The 27,863-nt window shown below is 39.3% G+C and overlaps 1 protein-coding gene across 1 annotated transcript; it reads right to left on the bottom strand.

The window, feature by feature from the left end:
* LOC137250145 (arrestin domain-containing protein 17-like) lies at positions 1-26,310 on the bottom strand. The gene is made up of 5 exons (XM_067782490.1): positions 26,156-26,310; positions 16,340-16,468; positions 12,197-12,411; positions 11,486-12,128; positions 1-282 (listed from the first exon to the last, which is right to left on the bottom strand). The coding sequence occupies exons 1-5, from the start codon at positions 26,268-26,270 to the stop codon at positions 80-82; spliced, it is 1,305 nt and encodes a 434-aa protein (XP_067638591.1). The 5' UTR covers positions 26,271-26,310; the 3' UTR covers positions 1-79.
* Positions 26,311-27,863: the final 1,553 nt, after the last annotated feature.

The raw sequence follows: 27,863 nt of genomic DNA on the forward strand, positions 1-27,863 counted from the left end.
TTAGATTTTAAATTTTTAATTGTATATATTAATTTTGATCACTTCATTCATACATATTAATTATTTAATTGCACAATCTTCACATTTTATCGTTTTGAAAACTTTGATTTATAAAACCGCTTCGAATAGGTTCAGGCGTTACAGGAGCAGTTGCAGCCGTACTTAAAGGCAAGGCATATACTGGATATAACGGTGCAAACTCGCAAGGTCCAAATGCATGCATATCATCCTCATTTATGTCGCCCCGCAATGTATGCGTTGATTCCTCATAGGAGGGAAGAGCTGTGGAAAAATGAAATATATACGTGTAAAGTATTCATGAAATTTAAATAAAATTGGCCTTACATTGATATTATTGCATGCATACATATTTACATTTAGGGATATTGAAAAATCTTAACAGTAATTTTAAGCAATTAATTTCCTCAGTATTTAACTACATCTATATATCTATATATACATATTTATATATCATTCATCTCTGCACGTGCATCGACAGAGAAGAAAGACGATGAGGTGAAAGACGCTTTCTATGAACGTTTCAACGTACATACGAGCGCTGCCTCCGTCATGATATAAAAGTCGTGATTGGCGACTTTAATGCCACGGTGGGTGTTTTTTGGCCCACAGTCGGAAAGTTCGGCCTGCACAATTAAACTTTTCCTAATGGATGATTGACTTAGCCGGTGCTCGAAACGTCGTCATATTGACTAGGTTCATGCATGAGAATATACGATAAGCTACATGGCTGTCCCTCCATCGAAATACACACAATCAGATCAATGACGAGTGGCGTGTTGCAACCGAAAAAAAAACTCTGCCTACAGGGCTACGTTAAAAGCGAGCGCAACAAGGAGAGTGCGTGAACGCTATCGTGAGTTGGAAAGGGAAGCGAGAAGCCTTTTGAGGAAGAGAAAAGCAGTGGCAGAAAGGCGTGAGTCTGCTAGCCACCAGCAATAATGCCCGCAAATTTTACCAAAAAATCCGGCGCCAGAAGTAAGGCTTTAAGTCCGGGGAAAACTGCTGTAAGAAAGAAAACAGCGACCTTGCAACCGATGTACAGAGTACTTGGATTATGGAGGGAACGCATCTCTGCGCTCCTAAATGGAGACAGCGATGTACAGCACAGGGATCATGAGCCCGATCCTGCAATCGATGATGATGGAATTAATGTCCCCCACCCAATTATGACGAAGACAGAATAGCAATAGCCAGATTAGAAAACAACAAGGCCGCGGGCGCCGATGGAATGCTTGCGGAGCTCTTTCAATACTGCGGCTAGGAGTTGGTAAGGCGCATGCTTCTTTGCACAATATAGTCGGACGAGTGCATGTCCGATGACTGGAATCTAAGTGCTCTTTGGACAGTAAACAAGAAAAAGGATCCTAAAAATTCAAAATACGCCAAATCTTGGAAAAAACCCGCAAAAAAAATTTTCACACATCACCTCTTCGTTGATTTTAAAGCCGCCTTTGGCTGCGCGATAGGAACTGCGTATATGGAGTTATGTCTGAATTTGGTTTTTTCGAAAAATTTATACGGCTGTGCAAAATGACATTGAGCAACAACATTAGCTGACTCAGAATTGGGAAGGGCCTCTCCGAGCCGTTCGCAACTAAACAAGGATTCAGGCAGGGTGAAATTCTTTATTTTGATGTTGGAGAAAATTATACTAGCTGCAGACCTTAGCTCCTCGGTAACAATATTCTATAAAAGCGTGCATCTACTAGCAAAAGATTCGCAAAATATGGGTTTGATGTGCGAATGAGGACAAAACGAAGTACCCGCTTTCATAGAGCAAAGAGTCGGCGCATTTTCACTTTGGCAACCGCGCTACTGTTGGCAGCTATAAGAATGAAAAATGGCGCTGCGGCTTAGAAAGTATTTTTATCGAAATCCGCCTATGGAAGCACAAGAAAAGGGCGGCCTCCACTCCGCTGGAAGTATCAGGTGAAAAACGATTAAAATTCCTTTGGTGTGGCCAATTGGCGTCAGTTGGCTGTGCGGAGAAGCCACTGTCGCGCCCGTTTGCACGGCCATAGCCGCTAAAACAGTTAAGCAACAATTAAGAAAGTAAGTTTACTACATCTGTGAATGATGGGGTCAGCCCAGTACAAACACGAGCAAGCTGATAGATTAAACTAATAAAACGCATTGCGCTTGCGTGACGCACGAACATAAATGGCTCTTTTGGCCGTAACCGAAATAAGCATACGTTGCGCCCATCTAAAATATATATGCAAACGTCAAACGGAAACGTCACGCAGAACAAAACTTGTATGTCTAGCTAGCTTTTTACACAGTAAATTCAATTTCGGTTGCTCTCATACAATTTGTATGTACATGAGACATTTTTGACGCAAAACTAACGCAGTGCGTTTTTATTAGGTTGGCCTGTGAAGGCGGAGTTCGGCTGTATTGCTTTTAGTACATAAAATATTAATTTTTTACCGAATTTAGGTAATTGCTAGAGACTTAACTTTCACTTCTTGGCGCGTTCCTATAACTGAATTTTATTCACCAAATTTTAAATTATCTTGCGGCCAGATAAAGAATATAGAATTAAACCTACTTTCTATGTTTGAAGGATAATTTCGATGTTTGCAGGATATTGGATTTTAATCCACCTCGTAGAATTGCTTTAACATAGGACATAGAAAGTATTATAGGAAAAACTCTTGAACGCTATCTACCAACCCGCATACTTAAATCCCATTGAACTTGAGAGGGAATAATGGGAAGCATCCGAAGCATCAAATCGTGGTAGGAGTTCACCAGTGGGAAATACCTTTTTTCGTTCACCAATTTAACTAACAGAGCTCTTGTATTTTCATAGAAGTAACGAAAAATGTATGTTATTCGCATGTTATTTGACGTGAGAACAAAGTAGGTAATGGATTGATAGTAAGTAGAGACATACGCCGCCGATAAACGCCGCCGCCGCCGATTAGGGTCGTTTTTCGTACGCCGCCGCCAAATGTCCAGCGGCGTCCAGCGCGTTAATATATTTTCTACTCGTTTAAGACTGTTTAGGCCATTTATTGTTCATGTCGAAAATTGGTCGGATATGATCGAAAGTGGTATCAACGGATGTGCATCACTGCCAGTTATAAGAAACTAATTGCGAAATTTAACTCTTTCTAGCTGTTCAAAAGTTATTAAAAAAAAAAAACGTTTTCGATGTCACGGACTTTGCATCACCCAATTCACCAAGTTATTAAAACAAAACACTAAAAGAAAAGTTATATAATAAATTTATATGCTCACTTTGCATATTTTTTCTAAAAAATAATGAACAATGAATTCAAATAAAATTACCCAAGGCGTTTCAAATTGTTTTCAAATTGTCCTCAAGTTGTTAAAAAAAAAGCAAAAAAGGTACCGATTTTTAAAAAAATTGTATATTGCGATTGGCTGAAAGAATAAGCCAAATCGGTGATGCAAAATCCTTTAGTAGGTTCTAGGGGCATAAACACTCCTTTCTTACCTCATACTTAAGTTGAGGGTTTTGAAAAATCATCTGGGCTTACATTCAAAAATCTGTTGTTTATTTGCGAAACTATATAATAGCGCCTGAAATGTTAATTTTAATTTTCAACTTCATCCTTCAACACCCAAGTCTCCCGGTTTGACAAAAAGATGGCGGCCCTATCCAAAACTAGTCCCTTGGAGTGAATCACATGGATTATAGCCTATCAATCAAGTTTAAATATCACCTACACGTTACAGCTCTTTTACAAATGTGAATACGTAGGCACATATATGTATGTATTTACCAGGTGAGGCTTTGTCCTTCGCAAGAACCCTCAAAGTAATGAAGCAAAAGCGTATGTGCTACTACCCTAACGTAGTGGACAGTCGAACCAGTCTGAAAACTGAAGCTACGCGGGCATCCATAATGGTCACTCTCTAACGTTTCAAGGTGTTTCTCTGGTGTAGCTCGGCAGCATAGCGCGACAAAAGCATCCGTTGGAGAGTCTTCGGGGCTACACCTAGAGCTTCTAGGAAAATAACGTCGACGAAGGTATGAGTTCGAAGTCACAGTCCTATAGATTCTGTGCTGGAATATGGTGTGAGGGTCAGGAGGCGTGGTAGCGACTGGTAGTCGGGATTGCTACTGTTCGCACATCGTGAATTGTAGCTCTTAAAAGCAGCCGAAAAAACTGGAGGCGCCCTGTGCCACGAGAGTCATGAGTATTAATAGACCTTTAATAGCAACCGTAAATTGCCGAAGCCTCTCTGGAGTAAGTGAACGAGGGACAATCCCTCCGCAAGGAGCAACTCCTGAAAATTTTTTAACGGTCTGCGAGATCTTGAGGCAAAAACCCCGGATCTTTCCGAAATGGCCGACACGTTGATTTCCTTAAATACATATAAACAAAACCTTTCCTAAATACTATTTTTTTAAATAGAAAAATTAAGCTTTTTAAAGTAAGAAAACCGGCGTACGCCGCCGCACCGCCCACGCCGCCTCCGCCGGTATATAATAGAGCCTACGCCGCCGCCGCCGATAAAGCGATCGGCGTAAACCTCTAGTAGGTAGAGAGTTAGGCCAAATTCCATTAGAGAAGCGCACCTAAACAATAAATATAACCAAAAGTTGGTAGAGGGATCCTCCTAGATGCCAAAACTTATGTTTCATATTCCGTAGGCTTCATTCAATTTTCAAAAGAAATACATTTCAATGTAACATTACCTACTCAGAACTCTGTTACACGCAAACATGTTTACTGCCCCCGAATTCCAACCATCGCAATCGCTAAAACTCCATCGTCAAAAATATCTAAAACAGTATCATGTGCGCGGAAAAGTATGCTACATTTATTACCCATTGGTCGACGGGAGTAAAAGCCTATACTTTTACATGCGACTTAGGTGGTTATTCCTTGTAACCATATGTTTCATACTTTTCTGCGCACTTAATACTGTTTCAGATATTTTTGGCGATTGTGTTTAAAGTTAGGCCCGGTTTATCAGTGGTTGGTTAAGCTAAGCTTAAACTAAGCTCGCTTAAACTCTAGTCAAATTTAAACTCCAGTTAAACTACTGAGCAGTGTTTCAGTCACAGTTCAAGCCGCCTTTGGGGTATTCTCTTTTGTGCGGCAACATTGGTTTTTTTATTATCTAGATAATTTGTAGATACAGCAACAGCTGGATTTTGTTTACCCAACAAACATAGAAAAAAATTCTCCTGCGAAATATACATCTAGTTCTGGAAGTGATATCAAACATCATTATTTAATTATTTTTAAACCAGATATTTATCAAGTTGATATCCAACTTCATTCTCCAATCACTACCAACGTTTGAAAAATTTTGTAAAATTGATATCATTAATATTTTCCAATAATTATCCAACTTTCGAGAGATTTTGAGAAACCCATTTCTTCAGTTGATATCTTACATTATATATCGAGTTGAGGTGGAGTTGAAAAAAATCTCCAAGGTGGTACCACCAAAACCAACAGCTGTTTATTGTGAGAAATAAACACCTGGCTTATGGCAGTAATGAAGCGTAATTAATGAAAAATAAATTATATAGGCGGCCGCAGTGGTATGATGATAGCGTGCTCGGCCTGCCCCACCGAAGATCCCACATCAACATCATTGAATCATACATTTGATCCTACATCAACATCATTGAATCATACATTTGAGTAGTTAGTGATCCGCAAGTTGTTAATTACATTTTTTCATATTTAATTAATAGCATATTTTGCTTTATAAAAAGTTCCCTCTTTTGCTTAGTACATTATGATTATCGAGTTGAGCCACTGTTTCGAAACAACTTTTGAGATTTTAAAAGTATGCCTAGTTATCAACATGAGCTGTAGTGGTACTCAAGCCCAAATGTTTGTTGTGTAAATTCGACGCCATTTCGTACGAACGCAAATCACCTATCGGTTAACTAGAGTTTAACCCTGCCAGATCGGCCGCTTAAACGCAGCTTAAACTTTAGTTAAAGTAGACTGAAAAACTGCAGAATATGTTTCAGCGTAGTTTAACTGACAAACTGAGTTGAAGTTGTACTGAAAAACCGGGCCTTAGGGGACATACATTTTTCTTATATACGTACAAGAGCTCTGTTAATTAAATTGGTGAACAAAAAGAGTTATTTCCCCCTATTAAATATTTCTTATGCTCCCCACTATTTGTTCTGTTGATGGTTCTCTAACATGAAAAACAATAAAAAATTCGCAAAAAAGTTTGCGAAATTTAGTAGATATGATTATATGGAATAACAGCCTAACTCCTATGCTTTTACTTAGGTGGTTATTCCTTGTAACTATATGTTGCATACTTTTCTGCGCACTTATGATGTTTTAGATATTTTTGGCGATGCATTGTAAGCGTTAGCATGGTTTGGAATTTGGGAGCTGTTCATTACATGTATCTTGTTCTTCCACTACTTCCCAAGGCTCCAGCTATTTTGTGAATTACCCACCGCAGGATAGCATTTTCCACTGCTGTCCGTCATTGGCGATTTTCTATAGATACACGTCTCTGCTTCAGAAAAATATTTTAATTGTTGGTGTTTCTTGTTTAGCTCCAAAATTGTAGATGGTTAATAAATGTACTGCCGGTATGACAATTCTTTGCCGCATGTAAATTGAGTCGTATTAACAGCTGTTAGCCTAATTGTACAGTCTATAGCTTCGGTTTACCCCTTCTTCAATCCTGGAAAAACTTAGCATCATGAATGAATTCTTCAGATCCCCTAAACATTTGAAGGTGGGACCCACACAGCTTTGAACAGAGTATCTGTCGTGGTACCGGTAGCCTAATTCAGTCTTGTCCACGTGCATTTCGTAGATACCTATGCAAGGATTCGAAGCGAGAACCTTTATTGGATCTCACTTAGGTCAGCCGTTAGTAGACTAATACAGCTAAGTCAACGTGACTGGGAACTACAAATAGTGAAACAACTCACATTTTAAAGCATGAAAGAGCTCTGTTAGTCTCCTAAGATTGCGTGAATTGAGTCGAAATGGATTCAAATCCAATGCCATTTAAAGATCAGGGTAATTTTCTTTAATCAGCAAATTCCTCGTGACCACTGATGCGAAATGCAAAGTGTCAAAGATACGCAGATCCTTTACAATTCTGTTAGTGGGGTCTGCAAGATTTCAGATAAATTACCATTATTGTTAGATTAAATTTCCGCTGTTAATTATTCTAAATATCCTTGTATTCTGCAGATGGACTATTCAAGGATTCAAACAAATCACCGTATGTGGAAGCAGCATTTGCGAATATTCAGAGAACTGAAATACCGTTAGTGGAATCTACAATTCCGAATACCCCTCGTGGAACCTGCAACTCCTAATACCGGTTAATACCGTTACTGGAATCTGCAAATCTTGGTACTATTAGTGGAAGCTGCAAAATTGAATGCATTCTACTATTGGAATCTGGAATGCAGTGGTTTGAAGCTGTACTAAGGTTGTAATTAATTCGTTATTTGCCGTTAGGAGGTGATATTTTTACCCAACAAACATTTAGACATTTGTCATAAAACAAAATTATGAACCGACACATCCTCAAATCTCAGTGAGTGCGGATTCTCTACTTGAACACAAACTAAAGGTTGGTTATGGTCCGGTTTCACTTCCTTTTGTTAAGGGATGAGAGATGAATGCAAAGAAACCCAAATATCAAATTTAAACAAGGCATATCCGAATTTACTTCAGTTATCGCGTTAACAGACATAGCTTAATTTATTTTTATCCTCAACATACCGTGCACCTTTACTTGGTTCCTGGTCATATAGGAATAGAAAGTAACGAAAAGGACGATGAGTTGGCAAAGGAGGGTGCAATACTTGCTGAAACTACAATAGACGTCCCAACCCGTTTGGAAGAAATTAAAAGAAGGCAACAGCTGCATACGATCCACCAAAATTTGCAAGATAATGTGCAAACCCTTTGATATTAAACTCACAAAGTAGCTTATATCTCTAAAAAAAAAGACGACTCAAGGCTCACGATGGGCATACTACTGGAAACTGCCTTCTGGCGCCACATGCTTATAAGTAAGATCTCGTCAGTAACAGCAGGTGTAGGAAGTGCGTACTGGTGGAAGAAATGGTTGAGCACATCCTGTATTCGTGTCCTGCGCTCACCTGGTATAGACACTAGTTAGGGGTAGAAGAGTTGCCAGATTTCGAGACCGCTATTAAGCTGGGTCTTAGAAAACTTCTATTATTTTTCTATAGAACGAAGTCGTTCTATAACATAATATCTAATTGGTCCGTTTTGTCGTTATACAAATTATGTTAACACTATGGGGACATTCAGGCTATGTGAGGTCTTTATTGACCACCCAGTTCAGCCTAACCTATCCTCAACATATTGGTGTACGGACATACATACATGTATGTATGTGTGTAAATATCGGTACCTTTGAAAATATCATAGTTAGCGGAAGAAAATTAATATACTTCGATCAAAGTTCACACTGATTTTAAAAACCTGGGCATCGTCCGAATATTGACAAATTCACAAACTCCTGATTTAATAAGTGAACTCTGCATGGTTTCATACATACTACCTCTAATGGAAACTGCTATTTCGAATACCGTTCGTAGAAGGTAGAAGCTATCACTTCGAATACGGTTCGTGGAATACCGTTAGCGGTTAGTGGAAACTGCGAAACTAATTGCAATCCACTGTTAGAGGTGGAATATATGGAAATCCACCAAACGATTTAAGTCTGTACTAGACGTAAACCTGCCACGCTATTTTCCGTTAGACGGATACAAGGTTTACCGCTATTGGAATCTGTAAAACTAAATGGACTCCGCAAATTGCAATCTGCAAAAATGTAGATGAGTTCCACTTTTGATAAAGGTTTCAGCCCGTACTTAGCGAAGTTTGCGAGACTATCTACCGCTAGATGCCTTTCATGTTCCAAACTCGCTACAGTTAGTGGAATCTGCGTAACTAAATGGACTCTACAAATGGGATCTGCAAAATTGAAATAAGTTCCACTGTCGAACCGGGTTTGAAAGCTTGATTTGGATACATTTACCACACTATTTGCCGGTAGAGGACCTAGCCTTCTAGGGCAATAAGAAAACAGCTAAAGCAGAGAATGTACATATGAATACAGTGGGGTCACCGAACCTAACCTTTCCTTATCTAATTTTAATCATCCTGCGCAAGCAATAAATTTAATTGCGGTATTCCCCAATATAGAGGCATGTATCGAGCTAGAGTTCGCTGCTGGACTCTGCATATATGGAAATGTTCCATACAGTTAAGGTCTTGTACTATTGTCAGCTCTGGCTAAGAGTTTCTATGCTGTGTACCTCAACATAGACTATAACTCATTTCAAATCGGCTGCATGGAAGAGCACAAAGTGGAACCAGACTTGGCAGTCTCGGTCTTGTGGCATTACTGGATTAGTTTTTAACACTCTTCAACACACTGCCAAACCATTTGACTCTTGGTAGGAACCCATAAAAGCCGCGTCAAAGTGCATTCATCGAATACTAAAATGGTTCAATGCACCAAGCGCGACAAAATATTATGTTTTAAGTAACCAGTATTAAATAGTAGAGGCTCAAACTTTTGGTCAAAAACCTCGTCCTTTTAAACATTGATCTGGAATGGAACAAATAAGGCTAATCTAGGCCAGTACAGGTTTCTTTGCCTTTATTCGAAAGAATAAGCAATGTTTATAACAGAGGCACTCCCATCCACAATCACAACGGCGCTTTATAATGCTGCAGCTTCAAGTCCTGTCATGGAGCGACTTTAGTTGGGCCAAGCTAAATGACGAAAACTTACATTGACTTTTATTTTACTACGACCCTCTCTCTAGACAAAAATTTCTCCATCAGAGTTCCGCAGAGATATGAATGGATGACATCTCTACTCTAGGCCCTGGGTCCTCCCTCGCCTTCAAGGATGCCCCAAACTTAATGGCAACGTGGTCATGTCATCTGCTCCTAAGATCGTTCGCTCTCCGTAAGTACAATGTACCTCAGCCATTGCAGCATTTCGGTCTCATTTCAGAGTCCCAAATTCGTGGTATTTTACTTTCATCATCGATCAAAGCTTTTCAGGGCATGAAAACTTTATTAAATGTATCACTTGATTTCAGACAATGGCTGAACGAACGGTTCTCTCTCGCTAAACAACAGAGGACATAAACTATGTTGCTGGTTAGCTAGCACAGAGCGAATGAATGAGGCAAATACTGACTCATATCTGTATTCACGAGAAAGCAAATATCAGATGGGTAGTGGAAGCCACACACGAAGCGTCAAAACAAACTTGGCTTCGCAACGTAGCCTCATCTTTCCTAATGTTGATCAATGGTAAAACCAACTAGACACTGTATGATGGGAGTACAAGGCGAAAGCATGATTTTACCAAACTGTTGATTTCTGTCGAAGATGGAGGTATAGTTACAGTTAGTATATAGAAACCGTGAAATGAGCTTTGAAACATTACCCTTCATCACCATTAACAGGTTTAGGGCTTAACGCCCTCAGCGATTTTGGACGTTTCATAAAAAGTAAAAAGAGGGAGATGAAGTCTTACTCCAGCCATCCTACTAAATCAGTGGAAGTATTCTCCTTCCTATGCTTCATAATACGGATGCCGGTCGACACGTCTTCATAAATTCGCATAACGCAACCAAGCCAGCAAAAACTTCGGGTTTTATTCGTTTCATCGTGATCATGTCTGCAAGAACCTAATGCAGTTTACTACTAACACTTTCTCGATACGGTCGGCATCACGGATAGGAACATACATTTTCCGGAAAACTTTTCCCTCCAATACCTCAATAATATGGAATCTCCCGACGAGGTAAATGATTCCGAGCCACAGATCAGGACTAGTATGATAAGAGAATATAGACCGTCATTTTGGTTTGCAGAGAGAGGACTTTACTTTTATGTTGTCCACCCAGCCCAAAGTATCACAAGAGATTCTTCTGTTTACTTTGCTTTCCAAATAGACTGATCAATTTTATATTTTTCTACAGTGCCGACTCTTTGTTTGATGATAGGAAGTACTTCATCTTGGCCTCCTTTAGTGCAAGATCCGGAAGGCAGAACTAGCTGCGAATTTATTAAGGTCAATGATATCAATATCATCAGCATACGCCAGAAATTTTACGGCACCTCAGATCTACTTTTTGGTTTCCAATGGCTAGGGAGGTCCTTCGCCAACCTTTCAGAATTGATGGGCTTTCTCAACGTCATTTTGCAGGGGAGTTATGCACTCTCTCCTTGTTTTACTGTCGAAGGATTCAATCAGTTCGGAGGTAAGGTAAGGTCACACAAAAGGTTAACCTTGTTTAATTATATATCGTGTGCGATAATAAGAGGAAATTTCTGCTCTCTTTGGAGTCTAGATTCAGATTTGGAAGGATGTGGTCTATATCAATAAGCGATTAATCTTCACATAGATGACACCGTTCACATACTGTCAACAACCACACATCACTAGCAAAACTTTAAATACTTACGTAATTCTGGGTAGATATTCAAAGGCGACGCCGTCGTGTGCTCTATACTCTTTTCGACACCGTACTGTACTTGCTCACCATCATCCTCCGCCAATGAATTGATACTATTTTCTCCACCATTCAATTCGATTTCGCCGCTGACCATAGGCATCGAACTTTTACGCGGTTGTTGTTGTATTACTGGTGGCATTTGACACAGCGGCACATTGCCAATTAGCACAGGTATCGTCGTCATTTGACTCGCATACCAACCCTTCATACGTACCTGAAGTTCTATTTGATAGGTGATGCGTATAATATTGCAAGAACGTAAGCAAGTAGGCGGTGTGGCGGGCACGAGTAGGTCTTGCACTATTGTACGCGTACAATTTTTCAATACCGATTCACCTCTCGCTGTTGACATCGTGAAACGTTCGTGACATGAACCCTGTGGTGGGGTTTGACTAGCATAACGTACAATCATAATGAGGGCGTAATGAATGTCAGCGACTGGTATTCTGGTGTTGTTTATAACCAAAACATTGACTGGGATGCGTTGACCGGGTACATAACCGGTTTGTGGTATTTGTACTTGTATTTTGAGTGGTTCAGTTTTGCATGGACCGCAACAATAGGAACGATAGTTTTGGGAGGTTGAGGGCATCTGTCGTTTTTGGGGAAATAAATGTTTAAAATTTCTTGAATACGTATTATTTTGTAAAAATTGATCACCTTAATTTGTGGGGATTCATAATTAAGATCAAGCATTTTCAAAACGGTAAGTCCACGTGTATATGTCTGGTTAAATTTCCATGGTATCACGAGCGTAACCTTAACGACGTATCTTATGCAACCATGTAGACCTTCAAATGAAGTGGGACAGTTTTCAGGTAGTTTGCAGGCAAAGTTATATGTGTGAATACCCGACTCTATGGTGTACTTTTGACCTGAAAATATTTCGTATTAAAATGTTACTTAGCCTCCTGCCCGCTCAAAATTTGAGGAAGTAGGAAAAAACCTTAGCAGTAGGTGGACCTTAGAGCTTTTAGTAGACGAATCTGCAACTATAACGAAGGGAGTAAATTACCCACGGACTAGGAGCTATACAAGATGGGGTTGGGCATTTTTAAACCCGAGATTAGAAGCGCCAGCGGAACTCTTCGGTAAACCTCTTCGAAAGCGTGGAGGCTTAGGTGTGGGCAAAGCTGGACGATGGGCATCGGGGAATATCTTAAGTTAGTACACCTTGGATGCCCAGTTGCGCAGGAATCATCTACACTGCCGGTGATTGCCGACCAAGAGGCAAAACATCCTTCTATTTGGGAAAAAGTCAACTTACTTGGAACATTAACACTTTTAAGCCCCTCGAGTGTTCCGTGCTTTCGCATAGTTCTACGCAACTTCAAAGATCTTTAAGGATTTCCTGTGGCTAATTGACTTCCATTTACGCTCACAATTGGAATTTTTACTATGTTCCCCAGTCTTGCTATATGGACAAAGTCAACTTCTCCCAAGGGCTTTAGGCCAATAAATATATTCTAGTTTTGTAAGGATCAGGATTTTTCTAGAGGTTACAGTACGAAAACCTCCAGAGACATATTTCTTCATTCCGTTATGAGCCTGGACTCCGGCGCAAAGACTCATAGAAAGGTGAGAAGGGAAGCGCCAAAGCGGGTTCAATTAATAAGAAGATACGACGTCACTAAGTACCGCTGGTGCTCTCTTACAGGGTTAAGTAAGTTAAAATTATTTTTGGAAGCAAGCCTTCGTGGAAGCTTAATGTGGAGGACAGGGCTAGGAAGGCTTCGGTTACCTCATACTGCTCTCGATGGAGATATGTTTATTGACTCTGAGAAATTATACTAAAATATACAACGGAGTCTCGTTGTATTTAACAGCAGTTGGCTCTGGTTGGAATATTCGGCATTAAACGCAATGCTGAATCTGTACCAGCTAGATATCGTGAGCGATTGGTCTCAGGAAGGAGCTCGAGATACAAGCTTGTGAGTCATGGGCACTCAAATACTCTAACAAGTTTTAACTTTGTTTCATGCTGGACAGACTAATGTGCATTGATGGGGGTGGGGAGCTTATATGAAGCGGAAGATTGGTGTAATTGTTCTTACGGAAGGGTAACCGAGTGGAAAGGGGGTACTATGACCGCATTTCGGCATCCATCGCAAACTAGGCTGCTCTATCACCGGTAGTAAGGAATGATGGGATGGTATTCACTACGTTGACAATTGGGAAATATGATATATGCATACTCGAATAGTCAAGTGGTTATCAAAGCTTTGCCAAGATGAAGTCGTGGCTACCAGGGATTGTTTGGCATCTCTCGCAGTGGCATTAAAATACTTTTTGACAAAAATCGGTTTGGTAACACAACATAATGATAGCCCTGGTCCGGGTACAAGAACCCCATATTAAGGAAAAGGGGGCAGCAATGAGTGAAGGACGCCATGTTTGAGAGGAAACCCCAGCTCAAGAGCCGCGAGTCGGGCAAATTATGCGAACTAGGTCATCCCTTAGAAAATATATTTATATCGCAACTTGGAGGTCTGAAGAAAGTAAGATACTTAATATCGTAATCAGAATGATGAGGGACAAACTACATAAATCGCTACTAAATTTCGATACAACGAGATGGTACAACAAAGTTATGTAGATATGGTGCAACCACTTCGAAATGGTTACAAGTAGTTTTTCCAAATTTCCAAAGGCAAGGCGTAAATCCCATGTGCGACAAAGTCGGAGGATGCGCCGAACCTGTTATAGCATAAGAACTCGAACATACCCAGTCGGTATTGGATGGTACTCTGCTTATCTTGGCCCTTTGAAGAGGGAAAGGATGATATAGCGAAAAGTTGATAGCTTTTTTGAGCTCAGTTTGTTTCGGTTAATTTTTTTGAACCGATTACATTATTTTTAATTAGTTACTTCTTAGAACCGAATTTTTTGGGAGGATTTTGTGACTTAATATTCTTAAGTATTGTCAAACAATACATGATGTATAGTACTGTATGATCCAGCTTAAGGCTTTTGGAATGTTCAAAAACGAAATGCTAATAATGACGCGATGACTAAAAGTGATATCTTATCAGGGCAAATAATTGATTAAAGAGCCAAATTAAGTGAAACCGAAAAATTATGAAGTGAGTGTGTGGCATTTCTTCAGCGAAAATTTCGCAAATGTATATGTTGTTTTTGTACCAAGTACTTTTGTAGCAGATGTAGGAAGTGCGGGTTTGAGGAGGAAACGATCGAGCACGTTCTGTGCTCGTGCCCTGCACTTGCCAGACTAAGACTCCAGCTATTAGGAGTGATACAGCCGTCAGATCTAGAAGCAGCAAGTGGCTTAAGTCCTAGGAAGCTTCTAGTATTTGCCAAGAGGGCGGTGTTATTTTATAACATAGGTCCTGGTTTTTGATAGGTATTTTCAGTTTGGTCGTTAAAACAAACTTCTGGTAACACTACGGACTCAATCAGTCTATGTGAGGTCCTCATGGACCGACCAGTTCAACCTAACCTAACCTAAGTACTTTTGTATATATTGAAGAAAAAAATTTTGTAAATGAGAGATACTAATACTAAATCGAGAATGACTCTGCTACTTCGATTGCTACTTTGGACTCAGTATGCATTTAAGAAGTAAAGGGAGTTCTTGCTCGTCGAGGTGTCAATTTGGAGGAAAGTTCCTCACTCGTCAAACAAATACTACGCTGAATAATTTGCTCTTCATCCCTGTCTAGGTTAAAGCTCGGATTCATGAAAGATCAAATATCAAAGGAATTTGAATAATGTACTCTCAAGATGACGGAACTTGGGCCAGTTCTTCTGTACAGAACCGAAAACAGAGATAGTTAGTGTTAAACTTTGGTACGAGATAAAACTTTGACGCTAAGCAAGATTTGGCCTAATGTCGGGGTCCAGAAAGAAAGATATGAACAACTACTGGCTTCTTTTCTAAATAGTCATATTCGTTGTGTGATTGTCGAGTATGAATCTCGATTTCTTTAAGTTTGAGAGAATGCTGTTCGGCTGAGAGCGATTTTGAGTCCGATATATTCGCTTGTCATCTTACGTAGCATCTATTAGACCGAAATGTTCCATTATCAAGCAAATTTGCCTTGGATGAGAAGCATATGGCAGCTGGGCCTATAAACTCGAATCCTATACAGTTTTTGGACAAGAGATGTTAAGGACAACCAAAATTTAGAAGACAAATCAATCATAGCCAAACGGTAACAGCAGAGGCGCCAAAATTTTGCTGATGAACTTTGGGGCTTAGCAGCCTGCGAATAAGATCCAAGCAACTAGCTATGGCCGTGGTTTAAGATTGTCTTTCTTCTATATGCAAACATATCCGTACCACTTGCAAATATTGTAAATACGGGTTCCGGTGGATATAATTAACTTTTTTTTATTTAATGGCGCAAAAGAGAGTAGGAACCATAACCCTCATATGAGTTCCTGGAGCGCACTACCTGTGCTAATGTAACTCTATCAGAACGGAATACAGACTAGCCATACGATTTCAGCAGCAATTGGTTCCAAAATAAATGTGCATCTCAATGGCGCTACTTGGGCACGGATCTTTGATATCTGGGTGTCACAGTAACCAACCCACCAAGTAAACAATTTATCATAACAATAATAATTACAAACTTAGTTATTTTTAAGGTCCTTGAGATCGTTTCGAACCCATTATCAAGCACACAATCCAATCAAAGGAATAGAACAGGTTTAGTCCGAGTTCCGCACTGATTTTAAATACAACAAGGCCTTTTCTGGTATAGGAAAATTTAAAAAATAATAGGGAGTTTCATAATACAAACATAGAATTTGATAAAAAAAAAAGAATTTAATACTCACTTGTTTCTGATCCCATCAAATATGTTTTGGATTCCATATAATCTTCACGTCCATAAAAATTTTCCTTCTTATGAAAGTTTTTAGCTCTCCATTTTGTGAGTGCGTATCCGGATAGATTTAGAACCACAGCTGTATGAAATTAATTTTGTATAAATTTGTTAAAATCCTTAACATTTTCATTCAAACATAATGTGACGAATATTAGCAACACTAAGGGATACTATCATCTCTAAGCCGATACTAAGCAGTGACGTGTATGCACATCAACAAGTCAATCATTATGTCTACCCATATGTCCATACAAGCAACGGAGAGTAACGCACAAACACATGCATATATCTGAGATACTCCCAAAAGTATGCAATAATTTGCTTTGATGAGGTCGTTTACAGGAATTGCAACATAATCGCCCGGTTACTTCAGCGAGTAATACGAAGGTAAAAACTCCATCTTTTGACGGTTCTGTTCCTTTCCAGGTCTTTAAGCTACAGTTTGAGAAGACCGCAGCAGTGAACAACTGGAATGTGGATGATAAAGTTGCTGCACTGTTCATGGCATTGAAAGGGCCTGCTGCTGAGATTTTACAAACCATTCCAGAGGGCGAACGGAACTGTTATGAAGCATTGATGGGCGCTCTAGAGAGACGATACGGAACTGAGCATAAGAGACAGATATACCAAATGGAGTTACTGAACCGCTTCCAGAGGCCTGGTGGAACATTGCAAGAGTTTGCCTCGGAAGTGGAAAAGCTGGCACATTTAGCGAATGCGGACGCACCCGTGGAATACACTGAAAGGATAAAGATTCAGAGCTTTATAAATGGCATACGGGCCGTAGAAGCAAATCGAGCTACATACGCAAACCCAAAGCCAATATTCGCAGAAACGGTATCACATGCTCTTATTCAGGAAACAGCGTCGCTTCTGTGTAAGCCAGTTTTCAAAGCATGTCGTGTGGAAGTAGAAAGGCGAGTGGGTAGACGCAATTTTTGAAGCTTTAAAAGGAACGCAACAGAAGAATAATGGTGCAATCAAATGTTTTAAGTAAGGAAAGGCAGGGAACATTGCACGTCATTGCAGTACCGGTCCTGGTAGTTCCAACTTGGCTGGTCGTAAACGTAAAGCTGGAGGAGATAAGCAAGAGCGAGTCAGATGTAAAGATCGAAAACTTGCCCCAGCTATTGAATGTCACGTGATATCTATCTCGCAAATTGGAAGAAACTCGAGAAGTCTTACCGTCAAAGGAAATGTGGATGGCAAGGAGCGTGTATTGACTGTAGATACGGGCGCATCTCATTCCTTAATCCGATCATATTTGGCCAACAGGAGAGTAAAGCCATTACCTGGAGCAAGGTTGCGTACGGTCACTGGCGAGTATAAGCAAGTCCGGGGAGAAGTGATATGTGAAGTCTTAATTGCGAAGGTCATAGTTCTACACAAATTCGTTGTGGCGGAGATTGTTGATGAAGTGATATTGGGAGTGGATTTCTTGGTTGACCATGATATCAATATCGATATGCAGAGAAGGGTGATGCGTTATAAGAACCAGGATGTGCCACTTAACTTCAGTTTGGAGAAAGGGTTCAGCAGTAAGCGAGTGCTGGTGGAGAAGCCTCGACAAAGACCACGTAAGTTAAAGGTAAAAGTTGATGGAACGAATGGGCCAAATAAAGCGAAATCAAAAGTACCTGCGAGAAAAACACTGGCATGGACAAAACCAAATGGACGCACAAAAACGAAGGAAAAAATTTCCCAGAAGGAATGCGAGGGTAGTTTCAAGCCAGGGCGCACTACTATTTTGAAACGTGGGAACGATACTGATTGTGCGAAGCCTATCCGTCAAGCGCAAACTTTGCGTTCACTGGCCAAAAAACAGAGTGTGAGGAAACGGCCGAGGGTAATGTGTAGTAGGATAAAATACAGGTACGACAAGAACTATAATTCGGAAGGTTTCTTGAAGGGAGATTTGGTACTGCTATACAACCCTCACCGGCGGAAAGGTGTTCATCCAAATTTTGGTGCAGTTGGGAAGGCCCGTGCAGAGTTGTAAAGAAGATCAGTGATGTCATCTACCACACACAAACAATTGAGATACCACGAAATAGAAGGGTGGTTCAATTGGAGAGGCTAGCAGCGTTTAGATCGAGAGATTTGTCTGATCGGACGATCATACCTAGGTGGGGGGCAGTGTGACGAATATTAGCAACATTAAGGGATACTATCATCTCTAAGCCGATACTAAGCAATGAGCTGTATGCACATCAACAAATAAATCATAATGTCTACCCATATGTCCATACAAGCAGCGGAGCGTAACGCACAAACACATGCATATATCTGGGATACTCCCAAAAGTATTCAATCATTTGTGCAAGTATCACTCAATACACGCGCATGGGCTATGCGAGAAAATATAAATTCGTGCATCTGTAGATATAGCTGAGAAATTTATAGCTTGTAAACGAGAAGTAAATTCTAGAAATAGAAACGTACAGAATTATACGAACGAAAAATCACAGACTATAAAACGGGGTAAAGCTGAGAATCAGAATGAGTTTGATTTAAGCACGCTATCTGTCAGGAAGTAGTAGTATTGCGAAGTACTTGAATAAAGGCCATTTCGCATTATTGAATAGTGGAGTTATTTATTCAACAGTTTAGTGATTCGAACGTTAGCAGAATATTTGGGATGAGCCGAATTTCAGTAAATTCGTAACAATATTTACATATTTAATACAAAATTTTTTTAATATCAGCAGCTTCAACAAGATTTGTTTCTTTTTATACTCAGTTGAGCAGAGCTCACAGAGTATATTAACTTTGATTGGATAACGGTTGGTTGTACAGGTATAAAGGAATCGAGATAGATATAGACTTCCATATATCAAAATCATCAGTATCGAAAAAAAATTTGATTGAGCGATGTCCGTCCATTCGTCCGTCCGTCCGTCTGCCCGTTAACACGATAACTTGAGTAAATTTAGAGGTATCTTGATGAAATTTGGTATGTAGATTCCTGGGCACTCATGTCAGATCGCTATTTAAAATGAACGATATCGGACTATAACCACGCCCACTTTTTCGATATCGAAAATTTCTAAAAACCGAAAAAATGCGATAATTCATTGCCAAAGGCGGTTAAAGCGATGAAGCTTGGTAGATGGGTTGACGTTATGACGCAGAATATAAAACTAGTAAGATTTTGGACAATGGGCGTGGCACCGCCCACTTTTACAAGAAGGTAATTTAAAAGTTTTGCAAGCTGTAATTTGGCAGTCGTTGAAGATATCATGATGAAATTTGGCAGGAAAGTTACTACTACTACTATATATGTGCAAAATAAAAAATAACAAAATTGGATAAAGAACACGCCCACTTTTTAAAAAAAATTTTTTTAAATTCAAATTTTAACAAAAAATTTAATATCTTTCCTGTATATAAGTAAATTAAGTCAAAATTCAACTCCAGTAATGATATGATGCAACAAAATACAAAAATAAAAGAAAATTTCAAAATGGGCGTGGCTCCGCCCATTTTCATTTAGTTTGTCTAGAATACTTTTAATGCCATAAGTCGAACAAAAATTTACCAATCCTTCTCAAATTTGGTAAGGGCATAGATTCTATGACGGTAACTGTTCTCTGTGAAAATGGGCGAAATCGGTGGAAGCCACGCCCAGTTTTTATACACGGTCCACCGTCTGTCCTTCCGCATTCCGTTATCACATTAACTTGAGCAAAAACCGATATATCTTTACTAAACTTAGCCCACGTACTTATCTGAACTCACTTTGTATTGGTGTAAAAAATGGCCGAAATCCGACTATGACCACGCCCAATTTTTCGATATCGAAAATTACGAAAAATGAAAGAAATGTCATAATTATATACCAAATACGAAAAAGGGGATGAAACATGGTAATTGTATTGGTCTGTTGACGCAAAATATAACTTTAGAAAAAAACTTGGTAAAATGGGTGTGACACCTACCATATTAAGTAGAAGAAAATGAAAAAGTTTTGCAGGGCGAAATCAAAAGGCCTTGGAATCTTGGAAGGAATACTGTTCGTGGTATTACATATATAAATAAATTAGCGGTACCCGACAGATGATGTTCTGGATCACCCTAGTCCACATTTTGGTCGATATCTCGAAAACGCCTTCACATATACAACTAAGGGCCACTCCCTTTTAAAACCCTCATTAATACCTTTAATTTGATACCCATATCGTACAAACACATTATAGAGTCACCCCTGGTCCACGTTTATGGCGATATCTCGAAAAGGCGTCCACATATAGAACTAAGGCACACTCCATTTTAAAATACTCATTAACACCTTTCATACTCATTTACCCATATCGTACAAAGAAATTCTAGAGTCAGCCCTGGCCCACCTTTATGGCGATATCTCGAAAAGGCCTCCACCTATAGAACTAAGGCCCACTCCCTTTTAAAATACTCATTAACACCTTTCATTTGCTACCCCTATCGTACAAACAAATTCTAGAGTCACCCCTGGTCCACCTTTATGGCGATATCTTGAAAAAGCGTCCACCTATAGAACTAAGGCCCACGCCCTTTTAAATACTCATTAACACCATTCATTTGATACCCATATTGTACAAACGCATTCTAGAGTCTCCCCTGGTCCACCTTTATGGCGATATCCCGAAAAGGCGTCCACCCATAGAACTAAGGCCCACTCCCTTTTAAAACACTTATTAACACCTTTCGTTTGATACCCATATAGTACAAACGCATTCTAGAGTCAACCCTGGTCCACTTTTATAACGATATTCCGAAAAGGCGTCCACCTATAGAACTAAGGCCCACTCCCTTTTATAATACTCATTAACACCTTTCATTTGATACCCATATAGGACAAACAAATTCTAGAGTCAACCCTGGTCCACCTTTATGGCGATATCTCGAAAAGGCGTTCACGTATAGAAATAAGGCCCACGCCCTCTTAAAATACTCATTAACACCTTTCATTTGATACTCATATCGTACAAACAAATTCTAGAGTCACCCTTGGTCCATGTTTATGGCGATATTACGAAAAGGCGTCCATCTATAGAACTTAGGCCCACGCCCTTTTAAAATACTGATTAATACCTTTCATTTGATACCCATATCGTACAAAATAAATTCTAGAGTCACCCCTGGACCATCTTTATGGCGATATCTCGAAAAGGCGTCCACCTATAGAACTTAAGCCCACTCCCTTTTAAAATTATCATTAACACATTTCATTTGATACCCATATCGTACAAACAAATTCTTGAGTCAGGCCTAGTCCACCTTTATGGCGATATCCCTAAATGGCGTCCATCTATAGAACTATGGCCCACTTCCTCTTAAAATACTCTTTAATACCTTCCATTTGATACACATGTCATACAAACACATTCCAGGGTTACCTTAGGTTCTTTTTACAACATGGTGATTTTCCCTTACTTTGTCTCCACAGCTCTCAACTGAGTATGTAATGTTCGGTTACACCCGAACTTAGCCTTCCTTGTTTTTTTTTTTTGTTTTCGCTATATTTTCTATGAAAAGAGTAAATTGTTTATTTCAGACTAGCGGGCCCAGCAGTCGTTGTTCTGCCATAACTTTGAACAATCTGCATAACTTCTAAAAAGATCTTCTTCATAATTTTCCTCCCCATCCCTCCATCTTTTCCTTGTCCTTTTTTTCACATCTCCCCCTTTGTCTTTTCCTGCACTTTCTCATTCCCTTTTCTGCTCCTATATTTCTGTTTTCGTCTAACTCTATCTCTTTCTCAGTCTCCTTCTGCTTCCCTCTTCTCTCTAGTTCTTCTTATTTTTCCCCATCCCTTATTCCCAGTTCCAACCCCAGTCACAGTCCCAGTGCCAATATCAGTTCCAGTACTAGTTCCAGTCCCAGTCCCACTCCCATTCGTTCTCTGGTCCATTTTCGGGAAATAAAAGTGTCGTAAAGACAAATCTAATCAAAGGGCTACCTATATAATAAATTTCAGGCAAATCGAACCGTGAATATAATCTGCTCTGATCGGTCCCTGGCCCACTTCCAGGAAATAATTTTTCTCTCTGTAAGAACCATCAGCGTATTTCCAGGAATATTTTAAAAAAGAATAAGCAAAATATGTCCAACCGTTCTCAAATTTTGAGCTTAGCAACACATTCAGCAACTCATTTTTATATTATACATTTTTATCTGCGGCGCTTATTTTCCTTGTTCTGGTTTCATTTCAGTGCAAATTGGATTAAAAGTTGGGCCGGCGAGGATATCTTTGAAGTAAGAAGAAAATATTAAACTAAACGTCTAACCATTCCTGCGTAGGTTTTTGCTTTTGGGCTGATCTTAATTTGCCGTACAAGCTTCTGGTATTTTTCACAAAATGGTCGTAAGATCAAACGGAAACTTCCTCAATGGTCATAAGGGCAAAATAAGAAAGGTCATAAAGTCAATTGACCTTATGACAGCTTGAAGTGGTCATAGCGTCAACTGACCTTTTGGCCGTTAACCCCACCCCACCACAAAATATTCAATAACGGTTGTTCAGATAAACAACTTTGGCTTGAAAGAAATGGCAAAAAGCGTGTGAATACGTTTATAGTTGAATAACAAAAACAATTATTATTGGAACAAATTAATTTGAGTGCTTACGGTTGATAAGCTGATAATACGAAAATAAATAGAAAAGCAAACAAAAGTGGCATTATTGCATGCGCATATTTTTCTTGATAATGCTATAGTTAATTTTTATACTCAGTTGAGCAGAGCTCACAGAGTATATTAACTTTGATTGGATAACGGTTGGTTGTACAGGTATAAAGGAATCGAGATAGATATGGACTTCCATATATCAAAATCATCAGTATCGAAAAAAAATTCGATGAGCCATGTCCGTCCGTCCATGCATGCGTCCGTCCGTCCGTGCGTCCGTCTGTCCGTCTGCCCGTTAACACGATAACTTGAGTAAATTTTGAGGTATTTCGATGAAATTTGGTATGTAGGTTCCTGGGCACTCATCTCAGATCGCTATTTAAAATGAACGATATTGGACAATAACCACGCCCACTTTTTCGATATCGAAATTTCGAAAAATCGAAAAAGTGCGATAATTCATTACCAAATACGGATTAAGCGATGAAACTTGGTAGGTGAGTTGTACCTATGACGCAGAATAGAAAACTAGTAAAATTTTGTGCAATGGGCGTGGCACCGCACACTTTTAAAAGAAGGTAATTTAGAAGTTTTGCAAGCTGTAATTTTGCAGTCGCTGAAGATATCACGATGAAATTTGGCAGGAATATTACTCTTATTACTATATGTCTGCTTAAAAAAATTTGCAAAATAGGAGAACGACCACGCCCACTTTTTAAAAATTTTTTTTTTTTTTAATTCAAATTTTAAAAGAAAAGTTAATATATTTACAGCATATAAGAAAATTATTCCAACATTCAACTCCAAAATTGATATGGTGCAACAAAATACAAAAGTAAAAGAAAATTTCAAAATGGGCGAGGCTCCGCCCTTTTTCATTTAATTTGTCTAGGATGCTTTTAATGCCATAAGTCGAACAAAAATTTACCAATCATTGTGAAATTTGGTAGAGGCTTAGATTCTAGGACGATAACTGTTTTCTGTGAAAAAGGGCGAAATCGGTTGGAGCCACGCTCAGTTTTTATACACAGTCGACCGTCTGTCCTTCTGCTCGGCCGCTAACACGATAACTTGAGCAAAAATCGATATATCTTTACTAAACTCAGTTCACGTACTTATCTGAACTCACTTTGTATTGGTGTTAAAAATGGCCGAAATCCGACTATGACCACGCCCACTTTTTCGATATCGAAAATTACGAAAAATGAAAAAAATGCCATAATTTTATACCAAATACGAAAAAAGGGATGACGCAAAATATAACTTTAGAAAAAAACTTGGTCAAATGGGTGTGACACCTACCATATTAAGTAGAAGAAAATAAAAAAGTTTTGCAGGGCGAAATCAAAAGCCTTTGGATTCTTGGAAGGAATACTCTTCGTGGTATTACATATATAAATAAATTAGCGGTACCCGACAGATGATGTTCTGGATCACCCTGGTCCACATTTTGGTAGATATCTCGAAAACGCCTTCACATATACAACTAAGGGCCACTCCCTTTTAAAACCCTCATTAATACCTTTAATTTGATACCCATATCGTACAAACAAATTCTAGAGTCACCCCTGGTCCACGTTTATGGCGATATCTCGAAAAGTCGTCCACATATAGAACTAAGGCCCACTCCTTTTTAAAATACTCATTAACACCTTTCATTTGATACCCCTATCGTACAAACAAATTCTAGAGCCACCCCTGGACCACCTTTATGTCGATATCTCTAAAAGGCGTCCACCTATAGAACTAAGGCCCACGCCCTTTTAAAATAATCATTAAAACCTTTCATTTGATACCGATATCGTACAAACAAATTCTAGAGTCACCCCTTGTCCACCTTTATGGCGATATCTCGAAAAGGCGTCCACCTATAGAATTAAGGCCCACACCCTTTTAAAATACTCATTAACACCTTTTATTTGATACCTATATCGTACAAACAAATTCTAGAGTCACCCCTGGTCCACCTTTATGGCGATATCTCGAAAAGGCGTCCACCTATAGACCTAAGGCCCACAACCTTTTAAAATACTCATTAACACCTTTCATTGATACCCATATTGTACAAACGCATTCTACAGTCACCCCTGGTCCACGTTTACGGCGATATCTCGAAAAGGCGTCCACCTATAGAACTAAGGCCCACGCCCTTTTAAAATACTCATTAACACCTTTCATTTCATACCCATATCGTACAAACAAATTCTAGAGTCACCCCTGGTCCACCTTTATGGCGATATCTCGAAAAGGCGTCCACCTATAGAACTAAGGCCCACACCCTTTTAAAATACTCATTAACACCTTTCATTTGATACTCATATCGTACAAACAAATTCTAGAGTCACCCCTGGTCCATCTTTATGGCGATATCTCGAAAAGGCGTCCATATATAGAACTAAGGCCCATCCCTTTTAAAACACTTATTAACACCTTTATTTTGATAGCCATATTGTACAAATGCATTCTAGAGTCAACCCAGGTCCACTTTTATAACGATATTCCGAAAAGGCGTCCACCTATAGGACTAAGGCCCACTCTTTTTTAAAATACTCATTAACACCTTTCATTTGATACTCATATCGTACAAACAAATTCTAGAGTCACCCCTGGTCCATCTTTATGGCGATATCTCGAAAAGGCGTCCACATATAGAACTAAGGCCCACTCCCTCTTAAAATACTCATTAACACCTTTCATTTGATACTCATATCGTACAAACAAATTCTAGAGTCACCCCTGGTCCATCTTTATGGCGATATCTCGAAAAGGCGTCCATCTATAGAACTTAGGCCCACGCTCTTTCAAAATACTCATTAATACCTTTCATTTGATACTCATATCGTACAAACAAATTCTAGAGTCACCCCTGGTCCATCTTTATGGCGATATCTCGAAAAGGCGTCCACCTATAGAACTTAGGCCCACTCCTTTTAAAATACTCTTTAATACCTTCCATTTGATACACATGTCATACAAATACATTCCAGGGTTACCCTAGGTTCCTTTTACAACATGGTGATTTTCCCTTACTTTGTCTCCACAGCTCTCAACTGAGTATGTAATTTTCGGTTGCACCCGAACTTAGCCTTCCTTACTTGTTATGTTTATATTTTTTTTTTGTCTCTCACTCTCTTTTGTCACACTTGTTATCTACGCCTACCTTTGACGTCTTTCGGCTTATCAGCCTTTAATACCACCGATCCGTTCACCTGTTGTCCAGCAAAATAAACACCGAACTCATTGCCATCGAATTGAATATCACAACTTACTACCATTTTGCTTTAACGAGCGACCGTTACGGACTGAATGGGATAAAATTGCATACCACCTATTTTGCTCGCTACGGAAACTCTAACCACAATCAAAATTGAGTAAAACGATAAAAAAAAATTATTTGCTTTTATGGAAAACAAAAGCTTTAACGATCCGGTAAATATATACAGTTTTAATATATATGTGTGTATATACTTATATTTGCATAAATGCGCTTATCAAAACACTTTTTAGTTATCAAAAAACCATAATAATACTAAAATTTTTCAATGAATTTGGGTCGAACGGATTTTAGGCCTGGATTCTGCGATATTGTCATTTTCACGTTTAGCACCTTAAATTTAAGAATCCTGTAGTAGACGCACTTATGAGTGTCAACATTGTTGTTAGAATATGTTGGAAGTGGACACGAATCATCACCTTCGTTGTCAATTTTCAGAATTACCGACAAGAGGACTCAAACTTGCCGAGGAGCTGAGCTATGTAGTTGATCTCTCTTTTTCAATTTCATATGAGCTCCCACGGCATTCAGAAGCCTAGGATCACCTCCTTGAACTAGACTGCTCTATACTCTCGTAATCCAGAAGGGTTCGAGACAAACCTCTGGCAAAAAATTTGGTTCTACTACGTTTGCCCGTAAAGGATATATTTAACACAGTCGAACTCCTTTCCATGTATCTCCTGCATTATATTGTAACGAATTTTGAAAAAGCCCGATTTTTATGCACCTTTTGCCAGCGTTCTAATCGCTAAACTGTTGAATGAATCACTCCAATATTCAGTTTTGCAAACTGGAATTTATTTAGATTACTTTGGGAGTAGTACTTCACAATTATACTTCACAACTAATAGCGTGCTTAAATTAAAACTGATTAGTTAAAACTCAGCTTGCGCTGCTTTTATACTATCGGTTTCCTCGTTCACCAATTTCTCCTAAGGTATAGTAATTTCGCGAACTTCATGCTTGGTTACCAGCTATATACATGTATATTTGTAGTTTGTAGCCGTGCGTGTGTATGTGTGAGTAACTACTTCGGCTGATATACATATTTGTATGTGCGAGATATCTCTTCGTCGCCTTCTACATAAGAGTGGCTGCTTTATTTTTGTTGTGCATTTATTTAGTAGCAGCTTAGTGATGCTAATATTCGTCACAATATTATCCAATTCCTTGAAAGCACAGAACATACTCAACTACTTCATCGGCTTAATATTACTTCATAATTTGGTTGGTTCCCGGCCGAAGCTAAAGCCCCAGCAAGAGAACTTGATATTTCGCGACAAATAAGTCGACAAGACCACCTTTAAGCGGACTTGATTCAGAGACTAGACGGTCATCCATGAAGGCCTTGCCAAACGCGGCAAAACATAATGGAAATGTATCAAACGCTTGTGGCGACAAAGTTTTTTAGCATCCGAAAAATGCCCGAATCACTGTTCCCCCTGGCTTTTCTGAGTATGAATACTGACAGGAAAACAGTCAAAAATGGTAACCTCTTCCTAGCCACACATAGAGCCAATCTTTTCCGACAAGTGCAAGAAGGTGAACTGCAAATAATCTGAATGTTAGGTTAACATTTATGAGATAAGGGAAA

This window comes from Eurosta solidaginis, chromosome 1 (assembly GCF_040869045.1).
Source record: "Eurosta solidaginis isolate ZX-2024a chromosome 1, ASM4086904v1, whole genome shotgun sequence".
Classification (NCBI taxonomy): Eukaryota; Metazoa; Arthropoda; class Insecta; order Diptera; family Tephritidae; genus Eurosta; species Eurosta solidaginis.

Bases quoted from the DNA above. Each gene is read 5' to 3' on its own strand.
- LOC137250145 (XM_067782490.1), bottom strand. From the start codon at position 26,270: ATGGTAGTAAGTTGTGATATTCAATTCGATGGCAATGAGTTCGGTGTT. The intron at 16,469-26,155 runs GTAGGCGTAGAT...AATTTCATACAG, and splicing joins TAAGCCGAAAGACGTCAAAG to CTGTGGTTCTAAATCTATCC. The intron at 12,412-16,339 runs GTGAGTATTAAA...AAATATTTTCAG, and splicing joins TTTGATGGGATCAGAAACAA to GTCAAAAGTACACCATAGAG.